This window comes from Chaetodon trifascialis, chromosome 14, assembly GCF_039877785.1.
Source record: "Chaetodon trifascialis isolate fChaTrf1 chromosome 14, fChaTrf1.hap1, whole genome shotgun sequence".
Taxonomy (NCBI): Eukaryota; Metazoa; Chordata; class Actinopteri; order Chaetodontiformes; family Chaetodontidae; genus Chaetodon; species Chaetodon trifascialis.
This window is the reverse complement of record NC_092069.1, coordinates 25,067,303-25,088,663: the sequence shown is the minus strand read 5'-3', so window position 1 is coordinate 25,088,663 and position 21,361 is coordinate 25,067,303. Positions and strand designations below refer to the sequence as shown.

Sequence of the window (21,361 nt, the reverse complement as noted above, 5' to 3'; positions counted from 1 at the left end):
TCACAAAGTTTGGTGTGCTTTCTCAGACTTTACTCTGAATTTGCAGTTGTTCAAGCTAATAAATGGATTTTCGCTCTTCGGGCATTAAAAAAATACAGTAAAGAAACGATTTCTTTTTGGTTCAATCCGTCACAATCGGCCTGCGATGACGGGTCAAGAGTAGACAAAGCAGCCCGTCTTCACTCATTCATTACACACACTGACCTGTCCACTTTGCAGGCTTTGTACCAGCCTCCATATTCTCCAAACGGTGAGCCGTCCTTCTGCTTCCCCTGCAAGACAAAACTCACGTTCATCAGTTAGCGAGAAAGCTGCTTCAGGGAGTCCACGTGGACTTACCGGAACGCTCCCAGTCTGAACAGAAAGCACGGACCCTTGAACTGCACATGTGAGGTGAGGCTACAGGCCTTTTTAATACCATCAAAGATAACATGAAGGGGTATTTAGTGGTGGGATTACAGTCAAGTCAGGATTCCTTCCCTGAACAACTAAACCTTTTAAACCATGACGGGAATAAACTCCTCGTTGGGAAAGTCGGCCTCTCACACCATCAGCACTGGATGGTTATTACTGAGCCTTAATCTGCTAATCCAACTCATTGCAAAGTCAATCCTTCCCTTTCCATCTTAAATAAGATCATAAAACTGTCACAGGCGTTTAATGCCGCCGTCAGTGTTGCTTAGCATTTTCATATCTGCGTGTGTGTGACATGGTGTGGATAATAATTAAATGTGGTTAACTTGTGACTGTGGGGACGAACATCACACACATATTACTAGAATTTCTGCATACATGATAAACAAATAGGAGCAGACTGGGCTCACCTTGCTTTGCTCCTCTCGCTCCTCAGCATGCATCCATATTGGTTTGTTCTCATCTGCAGACAAACACACGTTCAGACGTGAGTGAGTGCCCACAAACACTAACTCAGATGAACAGCATCTCGTTCTGAAGGAACACACTTCTCATTTTTCGGCTGAAAGGTCGTTTTTGTTACGGCGAACCAAAGTGATAACAGCAGCCTGAAAACATTAACCTTTACATGAGAAGGCGAGAGCAGTGGGGGCTGTCAGGTTTGTGTGTGTTTGGCTTGTTTTAAGTCACAGCGGCTGAAATGTCCAAACTCTAAGTGTGTTTGTGCTCATCGTCCAGTCACGTGTCGTACCGTCAACAGAGCCGAACTCCCGCTCGTGAGCGCGGGTGAGGATTTCTTTATACAGAGTTTCAGCCTGCTTGAACTTGCCCTGTTTCAGGTAACAGGACGCCTGAAGAACACAGAGAAGCAAACGTTAAGAGTCAGCACGGCAGCACATAGAAGAGGTCGTCTTACACATCACACACTGAGGAGACGCAGCTGCTTTAATACAAAATATTGTTTCTTTTGTACAAACACCACAAAGTAACAACCTGTCAATCAAATGATCAAAAGGGGAAGAATAATTAAAGTCAGCATTTCAGACAAATACAAAATAGCTGTTTCTTCTCTGATTAATAATTCAGACTCAGCTCTGGTCACATTTGAAAGAACCTGATTTCACTGGGGGATCAAATCGATTCGCTCTGATGGAATCTGCTGCAGAGCTGGTGTGCAGGGTGTTAATGGCTCAGACAAAACTGTGACTGACTCACGCTAGCCTGGCAGGACTGGGTGCTAGCAGTTAGCTCGCCTGCTACAGCGGTGTGCTAGCTGTCTCTACAGAGCTATGAGACACACTGGACTTCTGCTGTGCTACTCTCTGGTGTTACTGGGCTTCAGTCCTGTGGTGTTAATCTTCATTGGGGAGTGAACCCTCCACCAGAATCTAGCCTCTGTGGCAAGTTCACCACTGAACTGCACCAATGAAACACAGTGTTACTGGCTAACGTAGAGCATGTCTACAGGTTAGCGCAGGATAAAAACAGTTCAGCAGGACTACAGCACTCCAATCCTGATTCCATTTAAACTGATTCATCTGGTATCAATACACTGAAATACCCAAAAGCGGCTTTCCTCCACCCCGCCTCCACCCTTCTCACCAGGTTGTTCTTGGTCTTGGCCACGTTGGGGTCGTCTGGGCCCAGTTTGGTCTGGTAGATCTCCAGCGCTCTCATGTAATAGTACTCCACCTCTTCATACTTGCCCTGGTTCTGACACAGCAGGGCCAGGTTGTTCAGCTGCTTGGCCACATCTGGGTGGTCCTTCCCCAGCACCTGGGATGGAAGCAGGAGCAGAGAGGGGTTAAGACAACAGCCTGTACGTCCAACAGAACGAGTTTAAGGCAACAACCTGCGTCTCCTCTGTGCCATTTGGTCCACAGCTCTAAACCTGGGTGAGAAACCACCACCAGCCTGTAACCAGCCTGTGGTGCTAGGAAGCTCTTGTTGTAGCTGGTGATCTGTCATGGAGCAGTTTGTCACTCCACCACATTTTGTGTGTAAAAGAGGTTAGAAAACTCTGGAATTTACTTACTTTGGAATTAAGTCGTCAGTAATTCTTTTCCTTCATTCTGTGAATTTCCATCAGGGTCAAATGTGTGACCCTAACCCACTTTCAATCCTCGTGTCTACTTTTGTAATTTTGGATTTAATGGAAAATCAGGCTGTCTGTTGGCTTCTGCTAATTTGATTTGTTAGATCTCTTGCCAGCCTGAGTCGACCTTTGCACTGCTTGCCACAGTTCATTTGTAATGTTGCTGATCTTGGAATTTAGGCTCTAACTTCACACATAAAAATGTCTATTTGCCATTTTAGACCCATGAATTCGGGCCTCTGAAACGACCTGGAAATTAAATCCATAACTGCTGTTCACACCATAATCTAGCCTACAAAGGAGTCTCCTAAAGGATTTTGACCTGAGCCAGACTAGTGGACTACTGACCTGCTAGATTAAATAAAAGCTGAGTACAGGGGACAAACACATCAGCTCAGCATTTATCAGAGAAAACGATATCCTCGCTGCACAGAGTGAAAGAAGCAGAACGACCAGGAAAAACTGAGAGAAGTGGATGTTTGCATTAATGTGGATATGAGAGCGGTGTAAGCTTTTCCTGTGTGCTGAGAAAGCTTAAAGCCATTAGAGTTGAATGTAGCACGCATGAAAGAGATGCAGAAGGATCATTGGAGAATGAGGTGGATAGATGCAGAAAACTGCACAGAGGGTTTAATCTGAGTCTGAATGACTGGAAAAGAGGGGGATCAAAGAGAAGGAGAGAAGTGGAGACAGGCTGAGACTTTGGAGAGGGAAATGCCAGGCAGAAAAAATAGATTCAAAGAGGATGACGAAGGAGAGAAAAGGAGATGAAGTCACAGAAAGCCAGAAGTCTCTGCTCACTGAGAAACCACTTCATTAAAAACATTGGAGAGAGAGAAAGGGATGTGAGCCGTTTGAGGACGGAGACAAAAGAGGGAAAGAAAAGCACTGGAGCGTCGGAGATGAAAGCTAAACCGTTAGCTTGTTGTTTGTCCTGTGGGGGATTTCTGGCCTCAGCTTATTACAGTGTAACATCTGTGGGAGGTCTGAGATCAAACCCCTGCTGAGCACCACAGATCATCTCCCTCCCCGCTGGAGACCGACAGCCTCTCAGTGTTTGTGATCGTCAGGATGGTGCAGAGGAAACTGAGCGGAGCCTCAGACAGCTGAATACTGTCTGTCCTGGCCTCCTCCTCCTCCTCCTCAGCACAACACATCTGACAGCTTTCCTGTATATGTCGTTAGCTGCAAAATGATTGCCATAAGCCACCAGCGAGCTGCAGGTCGCTGAGGGATTGATCGTGTTTATTGATGAATGCCTCTGAATACCAGAAGTGCTGCAGGCTGCGGTGCTTTCTGGGAAGCTCGTAGGATCTCTACCTGAGCCTCTACTTACAGGGCACTGACTGAATCCATGTTTTCCCCAAATATTTACTGAATATGGGTATCTTTGAGAAACTGGAGAGCTAGTTTCTGTCCCCCCCGAGACAGACGAGCATGTTTCAGCAAAGACGTCAGAGACAGACAGCAGCAGGTGGCGCTTCGGTTTGTTGTTCAAGGACATCTGAGCAGAAAGTAAAACTTGTTCTTGAGTTCTAGGACGGTCAGGTTTTCTGTTCTGTTCAACCCGATTGAATACTTATTCATTGCTTCATGTTTAAGGATAAGGCTGCTAATATCACAGATTTGTGCTCAGTGGTTTTAAGACTTTCTGTGCTCGGGGACCAAAGGATGAGCTGAAATCTAAAGACACACCTGTGTTCATGTCCATGCCCCTGAGGAACATGTTGTCACTCTGTAAAAACTTGTTTTTATTTACTAATGCCAAATACAATTTGACAAACAACTGTGTTACTCATGAAATATTTACTAAAGAAATAATTCAAGAATTCATTTAAGACTTTGTGAAATAACATCAAAGCAAAAGCTTTTTATTCAGCATCGACATGTTCTTGTTTCCTCTTGAATAAACTGAACAGCCAAAAGCCTTCGTCTCAGTTTCGTAGCTTCGCCCTCCATCAAAGCTGAAGCTGAGCTTTCCTGGACGTCTCTAAAAAGGAGAAACTGCAGGAGAAACCGCCTGCCTGCGTAGCGGTAAATCTTCCAGCTTAAGCGAGAGCATTATTATCTGAGTTTAAGCAGCACCAAAATAAAATGAAATCGCTCAGCTTAACCAAAAGTGACGTCTCATTCCCTGAGGAGTGAGATGGAGAGCAGAGCAGGGTTTGTTCAAAGGCAGGAGCTGAGGACAGACGCAGAATAAGAAGTGTCTTCCACTCTCAGGATTGCTGAGCAGCACCTCTGTGAGCATCAAAGTCGAGATCAGACAGAATAAGGACGTTCGAAGCGAAGTGAGAATCTGAGTCACCTGATGTGATTAAAAGTATTTTGTGGTGAAATGGAAGCTCTCGCCTTATTGACACATATGATTCCAGTGAATCATGTCCAGAGAGAAACACGCTGTCTTCACGTAGAGACTGTCTTTCCAGAGGAGTTCAGAGGACTGATAGAGAGCATCATCACACGATCACCTGAAGATCAATATCAGCACAGCCGATCAGCTTGTGGTGGACAAATATGGACGCTGCTGCAGAGAAGCTACAAACTGTAAAACGTGGACACTTCGCACACGTTCAACCTGCAGCACAGGAGATCTAAACAATCAGCAGCGAGTCTGTCACTGTTATCACTGTAAAGTCAGCTGTGCTGATATGGAAAGCTTGACAGAGCACAGCAACAGTACGTGATCGCCCTTTATCCTGCTGCCTTTAAAACAGCTCATGGGAACCATCTTGAGTGAAATCTTCAGTTTGGTGTTTGACTGCTTTTTATTAAAGTAGGACACACAGTTTGCCTGAAACTGAAAGTTAACTTTTGTTTGAAAGTGAAAGTTTTAGGTCTGGTGCAGAAGAGAGTACAAGTAGAAGCAGATGATAGAGAATCAGCTGCTGAGTGCTGCTGCTGCTGTCCTGTCCTGTCATTTCACTGCCACTGAATCTGTTCTGTCATGGCGTTTGATGACCTTTGACCTACCTTTTCTCTGATCTCCAGCGCTCTCTTGCACAGAGGCTCGGCCTCCTTGTACTTTCCTCTCTTCCCGTACAGGACAGCCAGGTTATTGAGGGTGGCAGCGACCTGACAGGGACACAAACACATGCATCATTTCAGGACAGTTTTTAAGCCTGACAATGAGCTGCAGTCATCAGCGTGTGTGTGTGTGTGTGTGTGTGTGTGTGTGTGTGTGTGTGTGTGCGTGTGTGCGTGAATGCAACTGCAAGACCCCACCACAGCAGCAGAGCGCCATTGATCTGGTGAGAGAGTAATTAATGAGGAGGAAGGAGGCGTGCGGAAACAGGAAGTGATTACGGTGAGCTGTAATTTGATCCCAATCACATATGCTGCAACTCCAACACGTGCACTGAGGAGGAGGGGGACTACAGAGGCGCCTGGGGGGCACCTCTGATCTCTGATTCAGGCTCTGGTGGCCATGTGGACAGAGTGGGAGCAAAGGAGGGAGGGCAGAGGGGTGAGATGACTGGAGGAGGGGGAGGGCGTTCAGAGAGGAGCGGTGATGAAAGGGAGTGAAACTCGAACTGAGGAGGTGAATTTGAATCACCTCACCATGTTCAGTCTGATTTCTATGTATGCTGCTCTCCACTTTTCCTTCACACTCTGCAAGAAAACCCCGAAAGATGAAGCTTATTCTTCACGCCTCAAATATCAGAGAACCATAATGACAAACGGCTGCAGATCAGATACAAAGAGAGACACTGAGTTACTGCCGTTTGTTATGTCTGAAGCCCACCACAACTCTGGTCTGGATCAGACAGGCCCTTCCTCTCAGTCGCCCTCCTCCAGGTTTCCCCGTCATCCCCCAGTGGAGTCTCCAGGCGGACCCCACGTCTAGACTCAAGAGCCGGAGACTATTTGATGTGCAGGCAGAGAACACAATCAGAGGCTTCTTGTCTCCGACCCTCGTGCTCTCTGGAGAGTGCTCGAACACAGCGGGGATCAGCGGGGGGCCCTTAACTGTTTCCACATGGGCCTGGTCCCTCTCACCCCGGACAGACTGCAGCCTGTCCAGCAAGGTGAGCTCAGAGGTGATCCAACAGTCCCACCTTTCACACAAGCTTCAGCTTGAGAACCGGTTCGCAATACGGATCATTTGAAACAGGGTGAAGAAAAATGCAAATGGAAAAGTAAGAAAGAAAGAAAGATGAGGATGATTGAAGTAGGAGGAAGATACTAAATGTCAAACACGGTGCGAAGAAAAAAGAAAAAGGTGAATCAGATAACTGTCTACATTATTGCCAAAAAGATGATTTTCTGTTGACAAAAATCACTGAAAAAATCACATCCTGAAGGAAAAGAAGGATCAGGGTCTGGTGGCAGGATGAGAGGATGGAGGTGGGAGGGGGGGCTAACCTCAGCTTCACAAAGGGCAGAGTGATGGAGGTCCACACTGTGGAGGCACAGGCCTGCTGGGGTTAACACAGTTAGTCGACCTGCTGCATGTTTACAGTCACACTGACAAACAGGTTAACGGGTCTGAGAACAGGCCAGTCAGCTATTAATCACATCCACGCTGATGGTCCTGCACCACACGCCCCACGTGGACAAATACATCTGGGCTGTTTGGGAGAAATGTGATCAGATTTTAAAAAAGTGGAAAAGCCATGAGGCTTTGGGTGCCATGTGCACCTCCCTTCCACTGGAAAAGCATTAAAACTTAACATCAGCAGTTCAGACGCTGTTGTTTTGTCCTAAAACAGTAAAATGACCCTTCTTCTTTCTGCATCCAGTAAGTTAATACAGAGACATGCAGCCAAATACCCAGCCCATCTTCTCTTCTGACTGTAAACCAGTTAAAGCTCTTGTTATTTAGAGAAGACTTAAAGTGTTTTTCAGTCTTGATGATTCAAAGACTACACTTTTAAAAAACACCTTTTTCTCAGGGCTAAACTGCATCGAGGAGCACAGCTTAATGACTCTGGAAATTCGCTGAAGGGAGCCGGGTACAATATTTTTAAATGAATTTTATTGATCGCTGAGGGAGAACTGGGCCACTGCAGCAGCCTGAAATAGGTGTCGACAGAGTAAAGGGTAATAAACGCGTGAGGAACAACAGGAGATAAAATGAAGGTGGATGTCTCAGTCTAAGGTGAAGAACTCTTATTTTCTTTTACATTTACTGGACTAACTCAGATTAACGTGTTTATCACATGACAGCCAGGGATCCACCTTTCTGTTTTATGAAAGGAGCAGTTTGCCATTCTGGGAGACACATTTAGGGGCTTTCTTGTGAGAGTTAGATGAGTAGATAAATACCACTCCCGTGGCTGTAAGGTTACTATAATGCTAACGCCAGAAGCTAGTTAGCTTAGCATAAAAACAGGAAACAGGTGACAAGGCTAACCTGACTATCAGCCTACCAACATCAGCACATGATCCCTCATAACACCACATGTGGCTGAAGTGAGGCAGAGGCAGATGTACTCACAGCTGGATGGTCCCTGCCCAGAGTCTTCTCCCGGATGGCCAGAGCATCATTCAGCAGGTTGGCTGCCTCCTTGTATTTGTTCTGATCCCTGACAGACAGAAGCAAACAGAGTCAGGCTCAAACACACAGACACCAGTGGGCAGAATAACAGACAAGCACACAAAGAAAAGAAACATAAACTACGCTAACAATTTCCACAAACAGCCCATTATTTTCAGGTGATGTGGTCCAAATAGCTTTGCAGCAGTTCCCACAGTCTGTGCAACAGTCTCTCATTCCTTCAGGGCAACCAAAGCAAAAAACGGCACTGACTATTTAGTGGGTAAGATTTGTGGGAGTAAAAAACATGGGATCAACCTCTGTAAAATACTTGTCCAGCTCTCTTTTGTTCTTTTCTTCTTGCGCTGGGGAATTAATGATTCCACAGTTTCATTACTGTACGGTAAATCTTCAGTCGTGTCTGATGTGTTTGCTATGCTCCACTGCTGACGTCGAGAGGCGTCCAGCTATCACTGGAGGTCCTACACAGGCCTGTCACAGAGGTTTCAAGGGACATGCCTCCATGTGTGGGTGAGAAAAAGATAACATGGTGTGACCCTGATCACATCTTTCTCTCTGCGTTTTTGTACGATCTGAAGACAGACTGCGCTACAAGGTTAAAAACATTCCTCTCACTGATAACTACCGAACGCTGTCCCAGAATCCACTAAGAAGCTTCGCTCTGAAACCCTGGACGGGCTTGTAAAACAGTCAGAGCGGCTGAGGCGCTGAGGATTTACGAGCTTGTGAAGCTTTTGTTTTCATGGTGGTGGCACTGTGATGTAAGAAACAGAGGCGTTTCCAGCAAACTGAACTTTGCCTGAACCACTCTTTATCTTAAAAATCTAGATTCTGAGGAATACATCAGTTTTGGCCTCTTTTGCAAGGTGGATCTTTTCCAAACTGCCCTAATATGCATTTCCTCATATCTCAGACAGTACATTACTGTCAACAGTATCATTATTCCTTTTATTATTTTGCAGGTAGACCAACCTGTAGACAAGGGCTAAGATGTTGAGCATGGTGGCCACGTCTGGGTGGTCGTGTCCGGAGGTCTTCTCCAGGTCTTCCAGGGCCTGTTTGCAGAGGGGCACAGCCACCTCGTACCTGCCCTGGGAGGCGTACTGGATCACCAGGTTGTGTAGGGTCCTCAGACGGGCTGGGATCTCGTAGCCTCCCTGCTGGGCAGCCGCCGCCGCAGCACTGCCGTGGCTCGGCTGGACTGGAGATACGCGAGCAAAGAGAAGAGAGAAAAGATGGGACATCAGGAAACAAACATCTGTGCTTCTCACCATTTCATGAGAAGTTAATATATATTTGACCCATTTACCATTTCTTTCTTATTATCTGAAACTGTCAGTTGTTCTATGAAAGGACAAGAAACAGTCAGTATTACATGATTACTCTTAACTGTTGAAACTGGTGAATTTTTTGGTTACAGTTATGTAGAATGAAATACAACTTTAATACGTTTAAATTGTCCAACCAACCGTCCAAAAACCCAAAGACACTCAGTTTACCACCACATAAACAAAGAAAAGCTTCAGATCTTCTTGACTGAGGGGTTGGAAATAAGTAAATGCTTAAAAAATTAAGAATTGTTATTCTTTTGATCGACTCATTGATTCATTGTTTCAGCTCTAATAAAACTAACTTTAATTTCTTTTCTTTTTGCATTTCATTGAGCTGTTTTAAGATGGAGTTACTGTATCATGTGTCTGAGTCAACTCAAGCTTTGCCTCAGATGTCACAGCTTTTCTCCTGCTTCATTTTAAGATTCCTCAGGAGCCATTAGTCATTTGCTTTCCTGCAAATGGGTCAAAGCTGAAACCACACAAACAAACAAACAAACAAACAAACAAACAAACAAACAAACAAACTGGCTGGCGGATAACATAAAGCTGGATTATTCGGACATGAACAATCCTCAATCTCCTACGATGCACAGCGAACGTGGCTGCTGTGTTACGTTTAACAGGGTCAGAAGGACGTGACTGGAATGTCTCTCATGAGATGTCTGTCCATCTGTCTGTCTGTCCGTCTGTTTAAGTGTGTGTGTAAGAATGCATGAATGTGTGTGTCTCTGTGTGTGTGTGTGTGTGTGTGTGTGTGTGAGAGAGAGAGAGAGAGAGAGAGAGAGAGGTCAGGAAACCACCTGATTGGGTTTCTTAGTAAAGGCAGGCAGCTCTATATTTACTCTGGAGGAGAGCCGTGGACTTTGGAGTGGGAACCCCCCCACTGACAGTAATAACACCAACCACAGCGAAGAGTCCGGACACTGAATGATACCAGGTGTTCAGGTCCACTGGCACCACGGCAGCCCGGCTCCACCTACGCTAGCTCACAGAGGACTACAACCACACACCACACTGATACTGAGCATTCACATCCATCACCAGGGGCTGGGGGGCACCTCAACTGGTCTTCATGCACATCCAGGACTAAAAAACGCCCAATATGACGTCTTCACATGGCTCGTTTTGTCCAACCAGGAGTCCACAAACAAAAGATATTTCAGTTTAATATCACAGATGACACAGAGTCTCCAGGTGAAGTCGAGCCGGGGACATTGTGGTTCATGATCTGCATCTCAACTCTGAAGCTACGGGGGCACTCCGAACCCGACCAGTTTCACACATCAAGGCCAGTTTGCCAGTATTCAGGAATATGTGTTAAGCCAAAAAGCCATCGAGTGGCATTCAGGGAAGTGTAGGATGGACCACTGTTCTTTTTAAAATCTTTATGGAGGTGCAGCAGCAAATCCCTGGAAAATCCATACAGACTGCAGCCAAACGGTCCAATTCATTAACAGGAGCAGGGCACTAAGTCTTTCCGAGCTCATTCAGTAACTCAGTGTGGATGACAGAGGCCGCTAAACGACAGACATGTAAACATTTTTCCAGAAAAAGCAGCGTATATAAGCTTAAGGCCAATTTAAACAAAGGCAGAGCTGTCATCACCATTTCCGTCCCCCGTCCACCATTATCGTCTTCCTGCTGACAGCAATTTAGCAAAACCCCACAAGCTTTTCAGGCCGTCTGAGTAATCTTGAGGAGGAAAGACATCTAATCTACTGCAGCGTTGACACACGCACGTGCACACACACTAACATGCATGCACACACACACACACACACACACACACACACACACACACAACCAGTGTCTGTTTCACACTGAGGGGATTAATGTCAGTGGAAGCAGCGTTCGATGGTATGTTCGCTCTGCATTCAGGAGCACATCCTGAACGCATTCTGCACACACTTCTTCTCCTACTCTGCCTCATCTTCCTCCCTCCTCCATCCATCCTCTTCATTCAATCAAAACACACAGAGCCATCTTTTGAGCCATCTGTTTTACATTTCCAGCAGTTTGGATTGATAAAACCAATAAAGCCCAGCTTCTCTGTCCTCCAGGCTAACGCCCATCTGCTCCTCACTTTCAGTCCCTTCAGGTTTGTAGAGACCGTCCTCAGATGCAGCTACCTGAGCGTATTCACTGTGAGCACTGACGCAGGTGTGAGGAGGAAGTGTGGGTGTGTGCAGGGCTGTAACAGTGAGCGTCTGAGGCATGTTTATGTGAGTGGCTGCGGGTGCGTAATTACTGCATTACAACATGAATGTTTAAATTGTGCGTCTCTCTAACCTCACTCACAATTACCCACAATTATTTTCAAAGCACTTTAAGCCATTACCTATTTCAAAATAATCTTTCTGTCACCTCCTCTGTTTACGGCTCCACGACTAACAACTCAGGGCAGAAATGTCACATCGTTTTTTTTATCTTTCATCATTATGCAGTGTTGACCTCTAAAATGACACCACATTTATTGAGATTTATGCAGCAGAAAGTCAATCTAATGCTCCCCTTATTTCCAAATCCAATACCTCCCTCACAGCTATATTCTATTAGAGTCTGTGTCTCCTGTCTGCTCATAATTCACATCCGGCCCTGGCGCTCCACTAACACTGCCAGAAAATCAGCATAATGAAGCCAGTATTCAATCTAACATGAAGAAACGTTGTCCTTAAATTTGACACCGCTCCTCAGCCAAAAAAAAAAAAAAACACGCTGAGGAGTCTGGATGAAAACCTATTTTACACTTTGGCTGGCTATTGGATGAATACAGTCGTTAGACAGTTGACATTATTGTTTCTTGATCTTTCTGTTACTCAGTTAACAGTGGGGGCATTTGTTGGGCACTATTTCCAGCAGCAGTTTAATCCACATTTAGTGCTCTAGTGAGTATCTGGGGCAGCAGGACGGTGTACGTGGAAGTGAGTCAACTCTTAATTTCAACAGTGTTTGACTGGACTTCATTTAAAATAATACTAAAACCTGATGGAGATGTGAAGACTGAGCCACATGTCACTCAGCCTTTGTAGTATCACAGTTTAACATGCGTCACCTCCAGCTGTAGGTTAAATTAAACAGTTTAAAGAGAAGAAACAGAGGGCTGCAGTGCACAGAGCTGCAGACAACCATCTGCAGCAGCTGGACTGTGAACCAGTCTGCTGTCCAGTTTGTCAGCAGTTTAAACTGGCTGACAAACTGGTGCCAGGAGCCAAATGGGAACCACCTTGGTGCAAAAAAGAGTTTAACAAAACTCCTTCAGTGCCAAGTTTGGGAACAACCTGCTGTTTCTTTTGTCAGTCACTTTGTCCCCAACAAAACCCCTGTGTATTTCTTTAAATTCAGATTTTAAGAATTCAAATGTTGGATGTAACTGTAATCCCTGTCAAACGAGCTGTTTGTGATGGCTTTTATGAAGACAAAAAGGTTGAAGCTAATCAGAATTATGTGCTTTCACTTTCTGTATTGGTATTTTTCCCAAATGTTTTGATTTTAAGCATTTCATCCACATTAAAAGACAAAGCAACTGTTCATACCAACACCACTGCGGTCTTCTGCCAAACATTATTTCGCCTGACTACAGCCACACAACAAGAACACACTGTAGAAACTCTGACACTATACAACACCACTCTGGTTGGGAGGTTTTCTCTCATTTGGCCTCCCTCCAGGCTGAACCAGTCCTGACTAATGGGCCTTCACAGCCATCACAGCTTTGTGGTCTGGGGTACTGAGCTATTCAAAGACAACCCCATCAAACAGTGAGGGAAGGGGAGGACATGAGGGTGGGAGCAAAGAAAAACTGGGGAGTGCATGTGTGAGACAGTGGTCCAGAGAGGCAGACAGAGAGAGAGAGAGACGAGGAAACAAAGATTTATGACGCTGAAGAAAAGTGCAGAAAAGGGATGTGCTGCAGTGGAGGTCGACTGATGGTGGGTTTTTAAAAGCTGATGTAAGAACGATAGTTTGGAGGAGGAAAAAGCTGACAGACAGGGCTGATATACTCCCAACCCCAACGATACCCACGGCCCAAAAGTGGTCAGAAATCAGTAACAATCAAGTCATTCTGAACTTTGAATGCAGTCTGGAGACCATCAGCCACGAATGGAGCAAAGAACAGCCCATTACGACAGTTTGTAAAGCATCCTACCAGCACAGATTAATCAGCCCCATATATCATGAGACATATTCTGACTCCGGGGACATCCACTGACTTTGGTATGTTACATGTTGGTGCACAGATTGAAGTTTTGCTCGCAGAGGAGGACTCCTTGTTTTACAACAGATACATTTTAAAAATGACTGCCAGCATGAATGTCTTTCCTCACAGCTTTGTCTTTCCACTACTCCGTACACACTTCAGGTAATTCTCTTTCAGAATACACAGCACTGCAAAGCATTTTCAGAAATAATCTCTTGATGATGTTTGCTTTAATTTTTCCCTGAATCTGGGTCACAGACATGCTTCACATCTGTGGCCATGACAAGAGCAGCTCAAATATGACATCTACATCCCGAGGCCAGGAACTAGTTTTCATACTTGGGTGCTGACTGAAAATGCTTGAGAATCCCCCGAGTAGAGGAAGAGGAGGAAGAGGAAGGCGGAACACTCACTGCCTGGGGCTTGGTCGTCCTGGTCATCTGGGAAGAGATCGTCCAGAGTTTCTTTACTGGAGTCAGAGTCCTTCTCCTCCTGAGAGGGGAGTGAGGGAGAGGAGGAGAGGGGGACGATGAATGAAGTGACTCGGTGTTTGTAAATTCACGGAGGAGAATTAAAAACTACACACTGACTGTATCTGCTGAAGCAGCCGCTCTGCAGCCTGAGTGTGATAAAATACTTGAGATCGTTTTCACTGATAACTTTAAATCGACTCTGCTGCTGATAAGAAGTTCAGAGACTTAAAAGGAATCAGAGGGAGAGAAGGTACAGAAGGAAATACGACTCTTTGACCTCTGCCTTGCTGTTGGTACTCTCATCAGCACCGTCACTAGCAGTTGGAGTAATGACTTTAAAAGCAGACACGTGACCTCTGCTGAACAGTGAGGTGTGTTTGCTCAGAACAGACAGAAGGTGATGCCTTCTTGCTGGGAGTCTTGGGGGTTTCTGGTTACTCACAATCTATTATTCTTGATCTTTTGTGGATAGTCTGGAGTCTCTTAATCTAAGAAGGCATCCGACTTTTACAAAGTCCTGATCCAATACAAGTACTCTCATCTCATCACTTCATAAGGTCTGTACCCCTCCTGTCACTGAAGCTTCTCTGGTTTAGATATCTGGTCAAACATGAGGACACGCTCTGAAGACGACGTGAGGACTCACAGATGGAGACAAGTCCTCGTCGTACTTCTTCAGCTGGTTCATGAACTCCAGGTGCTTCTTCTCCTCCTCCAGCTGGGCCACGCTCTGCTCGCTCTTCTGCAGTTTCTGCTGCGTCCCGGCCAGCTCGTCTCTCAGCCACTGGTTCTCCTGACAGAGCCGGCGCACCTGAGCCCGAAGCTTCTGCTTCTCTGACTCCACCGAGCTCAGGTGGCTCGACAACGCCATCATCACCTGGACGAAGAGGGGCGAGTTTTCTTATTACACATGAGAAGCTTCGAGGTTCAACAGTGCAAATCATGCCACATAGTTTGGATGCTGAGGCTGATCATTGGAGAGATCAACACAACAAAAAATTGTTCTCATGAAGCTGCTATCCACACGAAGAAGCACTGCAACCACACACTCATTTTTGGTTTTAAGAATATTTACTGATGGCAACGATCATGACCTGAATGCAAGGCTGAAAAACTGAAAAACATTTATACAACAACATTCAAGAGCATGTCAAGAGTTTCCATCATGATACCAAAAAATGTGCTTTTAATATAAGAACAAATCAATCCAACATCTTAATCCAAAGAGATTCAGTCACAGATTCAGTGGCAGCGTAATGTGTGGCGGACTCAAACTGTCGGGGAGAAGAGCACACTCCCTGCCAGAGCTAAAAATGTGTACACTAATGTTACTGTGAGGCACTTTGGGTAAAAGCATCCACCTAATAGCATACGCTCAAAGGTGAAAGGCTGTAATTAGACGACGAGTTCGAGGCATAGAGACATTAGGGGTGTTGTAACAGGAAAATTATGCAGAAAAATATGAATCACACTGTTCACCGTCACCGTAGCTGCAAGCTACCCAAAAAGCTGAAGGTGGATATTAGAGTGTGCCTGGTGCAGTGTATTGTATATTTAATAGACAAAGCCTGCTGGGAGATGAGAGGCGAAAACTTAAACAATGACTCATCAGTGAGTCATAAGCCAGCGTTTGCCAACTTAAAAATGAGGCAAACTTTCAAACTTCCTCTGACAAAAATCTGCTTTTTAAAACGATGTAGAAGCTTGTCTCTTTGTTTCTGTCTCTGTCTTCAGGAGCATTTGGGAAATCTTTGATTTTTACACTACTGGAGATGAAGTCAGTGTTTGGAAAACACTGATTTTAGAAAATGTATGTATTAAAAAGTCAATTTAAAAGAAAAGGCACCATGACCACCACCACGACTTTAACAACTCGGCACTGGAATTTATGCTTTTGTTTTCTTGGTCTGTCATTATGTGCATCACTACAGGAAGTCAAGAGGACAATCTGCACCAGCAGCATTTTTCTAAGTGTTTCAGGAGCCTTTCTGAAGGCTGTCACTCGACTTTCTATTTGAACTAATGTATGACTCGACACCTGTAACCCTCTGATTGAGCCCACAGGACAGCTGGTTCTGAGGACAGTGACACCCTAAATGAAAGCTGAAGTTGGTGTGGACTGACTGAATTAACACTTAGGTCGCCTTGATGCAATGCTGACGTCTTGTGTCTGGTGTGAATTTGGGCTAAAAGTGGGTGTTAAGCCTTGCTGTAAAGCTGTGCTGTAAACTGTGTAAAGGAAGAGCTCCAGCAACAAAAACTACAGCAGAAATGTTGTAGTGTAAAAATAATGCTCCAGTTGAAAGCAGAGCTCGCTGTCTTTTAGTGGTACGGCTGTTTATCTGACGTCCGGTGATTGTCATCGCTGAAAACGCAATTTTTGCCCCTTTTTTCTAAAAATGTTTACATGCAGTACTTCAGATAAACAAGAATAAATCCTGGTTAGCTGCTGCACATCCTTGAACAAAAAGAGGAGTGAAAAGAGAAGGCGACTCAGCATTTTTCCCTGTTAAGACCCTTTGGTCAGCACAGAGTATGGATGTGCATGATTGGTCAATTAGTCAATACTCTTACCTGAGCCTCGCTAAGCCCGAGCTCCAGCATCTCCAGGGACTTGCGGATCATGTGGGACTTCTCCTCCACCAGGACGCCCTCCTCATCCTGCTTCAGGCAGCGCAGGGTCCCCAGCAGGCCCTCCAGGATGGAGTGGTGCTCCTGCTTCAGGGCCTCCAGGCCTTGGATGACCTGCTTGGTCCGGGAGATGATCTCATCCTGGGACAGCTTCTCCCCAGGGTCCTCCTCCTCCTTCACACACACCATGGTGGACATGTCCTCACGCATCCTGCAGATTGGACAGCAGGGATAAGAAGGTGAATGTCCAAATGATGAGATCCATTTCACAGCTGTTTTAACTTTATACAATATAAAGATCAACTCAAACCAAAAAAGATCAATGGAAAAATAATGTACAGATTTACAGAACAGGAATAAATCTGGAACAAATGAATATGATACAGATGTCCTCATTAAGCTAAGAGTACAAACATTAGGCTCCAGTGACTGCAGAAGGGCTATTAATGTTCTTCAGCCTGACACAAACAGCCTTGTTATGAACTAAAAAACACTGAACTTGTTGACTCGCCTCATGACTTCTATGCTTGTTTAGAGAAAAATGTATTATATTTAATGCAAAGAAAGGTTTAATCACTTGCTGCTGCAAAAAGTATAGAAAGTCCAGCAGAACAAGCCTCACCGGGCACGTCAGACATATCGATTAATGTAGAGAAATCATCAATGGGCAAACACATAACCCTCAGATGTTTCATTCAAAGCTGGATCCTCCTGACCTTCCCTGGTCTCTACAGAGCCTTTTACAGCCCAGTCAGTGATTCACCTCCTTTACAATCAATACGCTGCTCAGACAGAGAAACAACACTCGCTCAGGTTTGAGATCGGACAGCTCTTTAGATTGAGAGAATTAATAAGAAATACTTGAAGGTGCCTTTGAGTGAGTCTGACTGCTCGGCTTGAAGCAGCTGCAGGGTGTAGCAGCAGAAGAAGCTGGATAAACAAAGGTTAAATATATTTGTAAAAGGCAGTTTGGAGAGCTCTAAAAAAAACCTGACGAGTCATCACTTGAGATGCTTTAAGCAAAAAAAGAGGGACATTAGTGCAGCTGTGATCAAAGAACAAACCAAACCACAGACGCTAAACCTGCCGCCTGCTGACAGATCTGAGGTTTGTGAGCTGCGTGTGGTTCACAGACAGATACGAGGCGAGGAAACCTGAAAGGAAACCAGCAGAAAACCTGAAGAACGTGATGAGCGGCAGCCACAGGTTTCCATGTTCACTTTGTTAACCATAGTATTCCAGTGCTGCATCTTTAATACGAATTTAAGTCCTCATTTATTAGCATCACCTGTATCTGTCCAGTTTTCATCCGACCTACTGAAAAACAACAAGTTCAGAATAATCAGATATAATATACAGCTTTTTTGCCACCTTCAGAGGTGTGAATATTAATCAAATACTGTACATTAAAGCAATGCCAGCCTATTCAAATTCATGATCACAGTATCTCCAACAATAATCGGCTTCTTAGTGCTGCCATAATGCGGTCATAGCACATAATCAGATCCTGAATCAGTCTTGGCGATTAAAGGAAGACTATTAGGTGCAGCAGGTAAAAGAGATGTTGTTATCATGCATGTATCAGCTGAACACTGCAGGGTAAAACCTGCTCCTCTGACACCTTCAGCACAGTCCCAATCGCGCTCTCCTTCCCACTCCATCCAGGCTTTCTTTGCTTTGTATTCGTTACACACACAAACTTAAGAGGATTATGACTGAGCGCTTCAGCAGCACTTGTAGCAAGCTGCCTAATAAATCTCTGCAAGCACGCCAAACTGAAACTGCAAACACTCTCGCAACTGAATAATTACAGACACACCGAGTCAAGTTATGTTTTACTCCACGGCTCCGTGAAAAATGCAGAAATGAAACGACTCCTGGGTGTGACCGAACTAACATTAGTCTTATCCTTTATGTTGCAACGACACGGTGAGTTGAACCAGCTTGCCCACCTCGGTGTAAAAGCTGCTGTGGCACCAGGTGAAAGCGGCAGACTTGTCCTGAGCTGCCTCAGATTTCACATTTCAGCTCAAGTGTGGAGGAGAAAAAACACAAAAGCCCAGTTGGAGACGGCCCTGAGCAGCCGAGGCAGACGCAGAAAGAGCTGCAGCGCTGATTGCTCCATGTGACTCAGCAACCAGCCCGCAGCCTATCAGCTGACAGCAGGGCAGGAAACTGACGCTGTGTAGGAGGGGATGGAAAACAGCAGCTTCAGGTGAGCCGAGCTGAGAGGGCATTTTCAGCAGAATAAACCTGAATAAATGGATCATATGAACCTCAACCTTGTGCTGGAGAGCCCAAAATACATTTTCAGAAGAATTTCCTAATATTGTTGGTGAACTGCCAAAAGGCTGATAAAGGAAAAAAAATCGGTCTCCAAAGATGCTTAAATAATGCAATTATTTTCACACAAACGCCTACAAATAAAAAGAATTGGGCTGTTATAACAATTATTTTCATCATAAATTAACCTGCTGTTTGTTTTCTTTATTAAGTGATAACTGTTTGGTCTATAAAATGTCAGAAAGCTTCTGTCCCTCACTGCTGTGAACCAGCTGAAAAACTGATGCACAGACCTTAGCACAGCTAAGGGGGGAAAACGCACATCCATCAAGATGAAAGTACCTAAATAAAAGTTGTTTTTACTCTGTGAACTTGATGCCTGAAAGGACCAAACAAGGAACTTGAGTATCAATCAAAAATCACTGCTTTGTGCCCCAACAACACAAACCAAGGTCAGCTGTCAGAGAGCAGACAGACAGCAGCCATCACTGCAGGCTGTGTAATACAGAAGTGAAAGTGACAGCACGAGCCTTTCTTCCTGTTCTCATCCAACAATCTTTTATTTCTGGCATCAGATGAGTCTCAGAGCACAAAGGCCCACAGGGAAAGGCAGGGAAAACTATTTCTGATGTTAACTTTTGAAATGTAAATAGCTTGCTTGAAGCAGAGCGCCCGAGGGATGCTGCAGCTTTCCCTGTAAGCACGTTAGGCAGTGATATAAGGGGATGGGGAGGCTGAGGACAAATGAGGTGGGGGTAGGGTTCGTGTTTGGAGAACCAATGAAGAAGAGGAACAGCATTGGCTTTGGGCTTCATGCGTGAGGAAGGAGCCGGCAGCAGGAAGAGCAGCACTGTGAGGAACAGTCTTCGTCAGCGATGTGTGAGCTGATAGTCATTCGATGATGAGCGGTGAATCACAACCTCATTTGAAGAGAGGGAAAGTACGAGACACGCTGAGCCTCACAGGATACGTAAACTCATACACTCACAGATGTGCGTTGGTTTGGCTGCTCTCCATCCACGACTCAGACGATTCAACAGTTGCTCTACCTGTATCCCAGTGTGAAAACATTTGGCATTTGCTGCTCTGCCTTCACAAAGTGATGCCAGTTTGTCTGGTAAAAACAGCTTTGAGACCTGGGAGGGGCAGCCGACAACAACAGCTATGTCAGCCACAGCTGAGGAGTAAAGGAGTGCACCTTCCGATGCCACACCACAGCACTACACCATCCACTCTGATTTTTTGGAAAAAGTCCAGCGCAGCAAACCGAGCAGCTATGAGAAACTATAACACCATACTCTGACAGTTTGACACCTTAAACCTGCAATAACAGACGCTTCGGCCACTTGGGAGCAGCAAAAACAGGCTGTGAACACTGTCATATTATCACCTGTTAAGTTGTGACCTTTTGCCATTATTTTGCAAACAGCTGCTTATTTATACATCCAGCAGATATGGAGCAACATTATCACATATTCTAAGTCATGGGTCCGGCCACCTGAGAAACTGAAGTCCAGTATTCACTCCACTTTTAGCTCTTTTGGCTTTTTCACTGCTAAATGTTCCACTTTCTTCGCCAGCTAGTGTCTAACTACACGTGTCTGCTGTTTGGTAGATTAAAGTAGGATTATTTGGTGAAGACAGCTGCCTGCTGCCTGCTGCTGCTGAAAACCACCCTGGTGTAAGTGATGAGAGTGAACCAAAGCAGCAAACCTACAATCTGGAAAAACAACAAAAATGAGGTGAAAGATGCTATAAAACTCTGTAGATCTGGAGGGTCCTGTCAATATAAAAATACTCATTACAGCTCATTTAAAATAATCAAGGTTGTTTGCATGAGTCTCATGCTGTTCCTTTGGTGCTTGATGTGATCTTCCACATGCCGCAGTCTTTAATTTACCAACTCCCGTGAAACATCAGTCTTACTAAACTACCCAGACACCAACAGATCATGTGACGACATTAGCTCTTAGCTTCAGAGACTGAGAAAGGGTTAACGAATCAGGCAGTCACGAGACACGACACTGCAGCTGAAACACAGGAAGTGACAAGTGAGACTGGTAGCAATAATGGACAGATTTGGTCTTCTGTGCCTGTGGACATCAGGACAATAACACTGAAGATGTTGGACACTGAAAATGTCATATTCTCAATTAACCCAACAGGGGAAAATCATCTTCTGTAAATTCCTTTCATGCTGTTAAACTATGTGTCATCTCCTGAAATGAGTCGCAGGCTTTCTTCTGGTAAGTCTTCACATGACGAGAGCACCAATGATTTCTTTCTTTCCATGAGCGGGCCTTGGGCGAGAGATTAAATTTATCATTCGAATCCCTGAGGTTGTTTAAGATGCTCTGATCTACAGAGACAGTGGTGGCGCCCCGAAGGCTGAAGGATAGCGAGAGAATACACTGGATTTATTTCTTTAACACA

General features: G+C 45.1%; 1 protein-coding gene across 4 annotated transcripts in view; it reads right to left on the bottom strand.

Annotated features, from left to right (window-relative positions):
• The window catches only part of klc1a (kinesin light chain 1a), a 43,415-nt gene that overhangs the window by 19,728 nt on the left and 2,326 nt on the right, over window positions 1-21,361 (bottom strand). For all 4 annotated transcript variants that reach the window (XM_070979712.1, XM_070979713.1, XM_070979714.1 and 1 more), the window contains exons 2-11: window positions 16,589-16,856; window positions 14,661-14,891; window positions 13,955-14,033; window positions 8,982-9,210; window positions 7,950-8,037; window positions 5,483-5,584; window positions 2,017-2,190; window positions 1,166-1,265; window positions 825-877; window positions 205-272 (exon numbers count right to left, since the gene is read on the bottom strand). In XM_070979712.1, the coding sequence (XP_070835813.1) occupies window positions 205-272; window positions 825-877; window positions 1,166-1,265; window positions 2,017-2,190; window positions 5,483-5,584; window positions 7,950-8,037; window positions 8,982-9,210; window positions 13,955-14,033; window positions 14,661-14,891; window positions 16,589-16,855 (1,391 nt within the window). In that variant the 5' untranslated portion in view covers window position 16,856. The remainder of the gene's footprint in view (window positions 1-204; window positions 273-824; window positions 878-1,165; window positions 1,266-2,016; window positions 2,191-5,482; window positions 5,585-7,949; window positions 8,038-8,981; window positions 9,211-13,954; window positions 14,034-14,660; window positions 14,892-16,588; window positions 16,857-21,361) is intronic.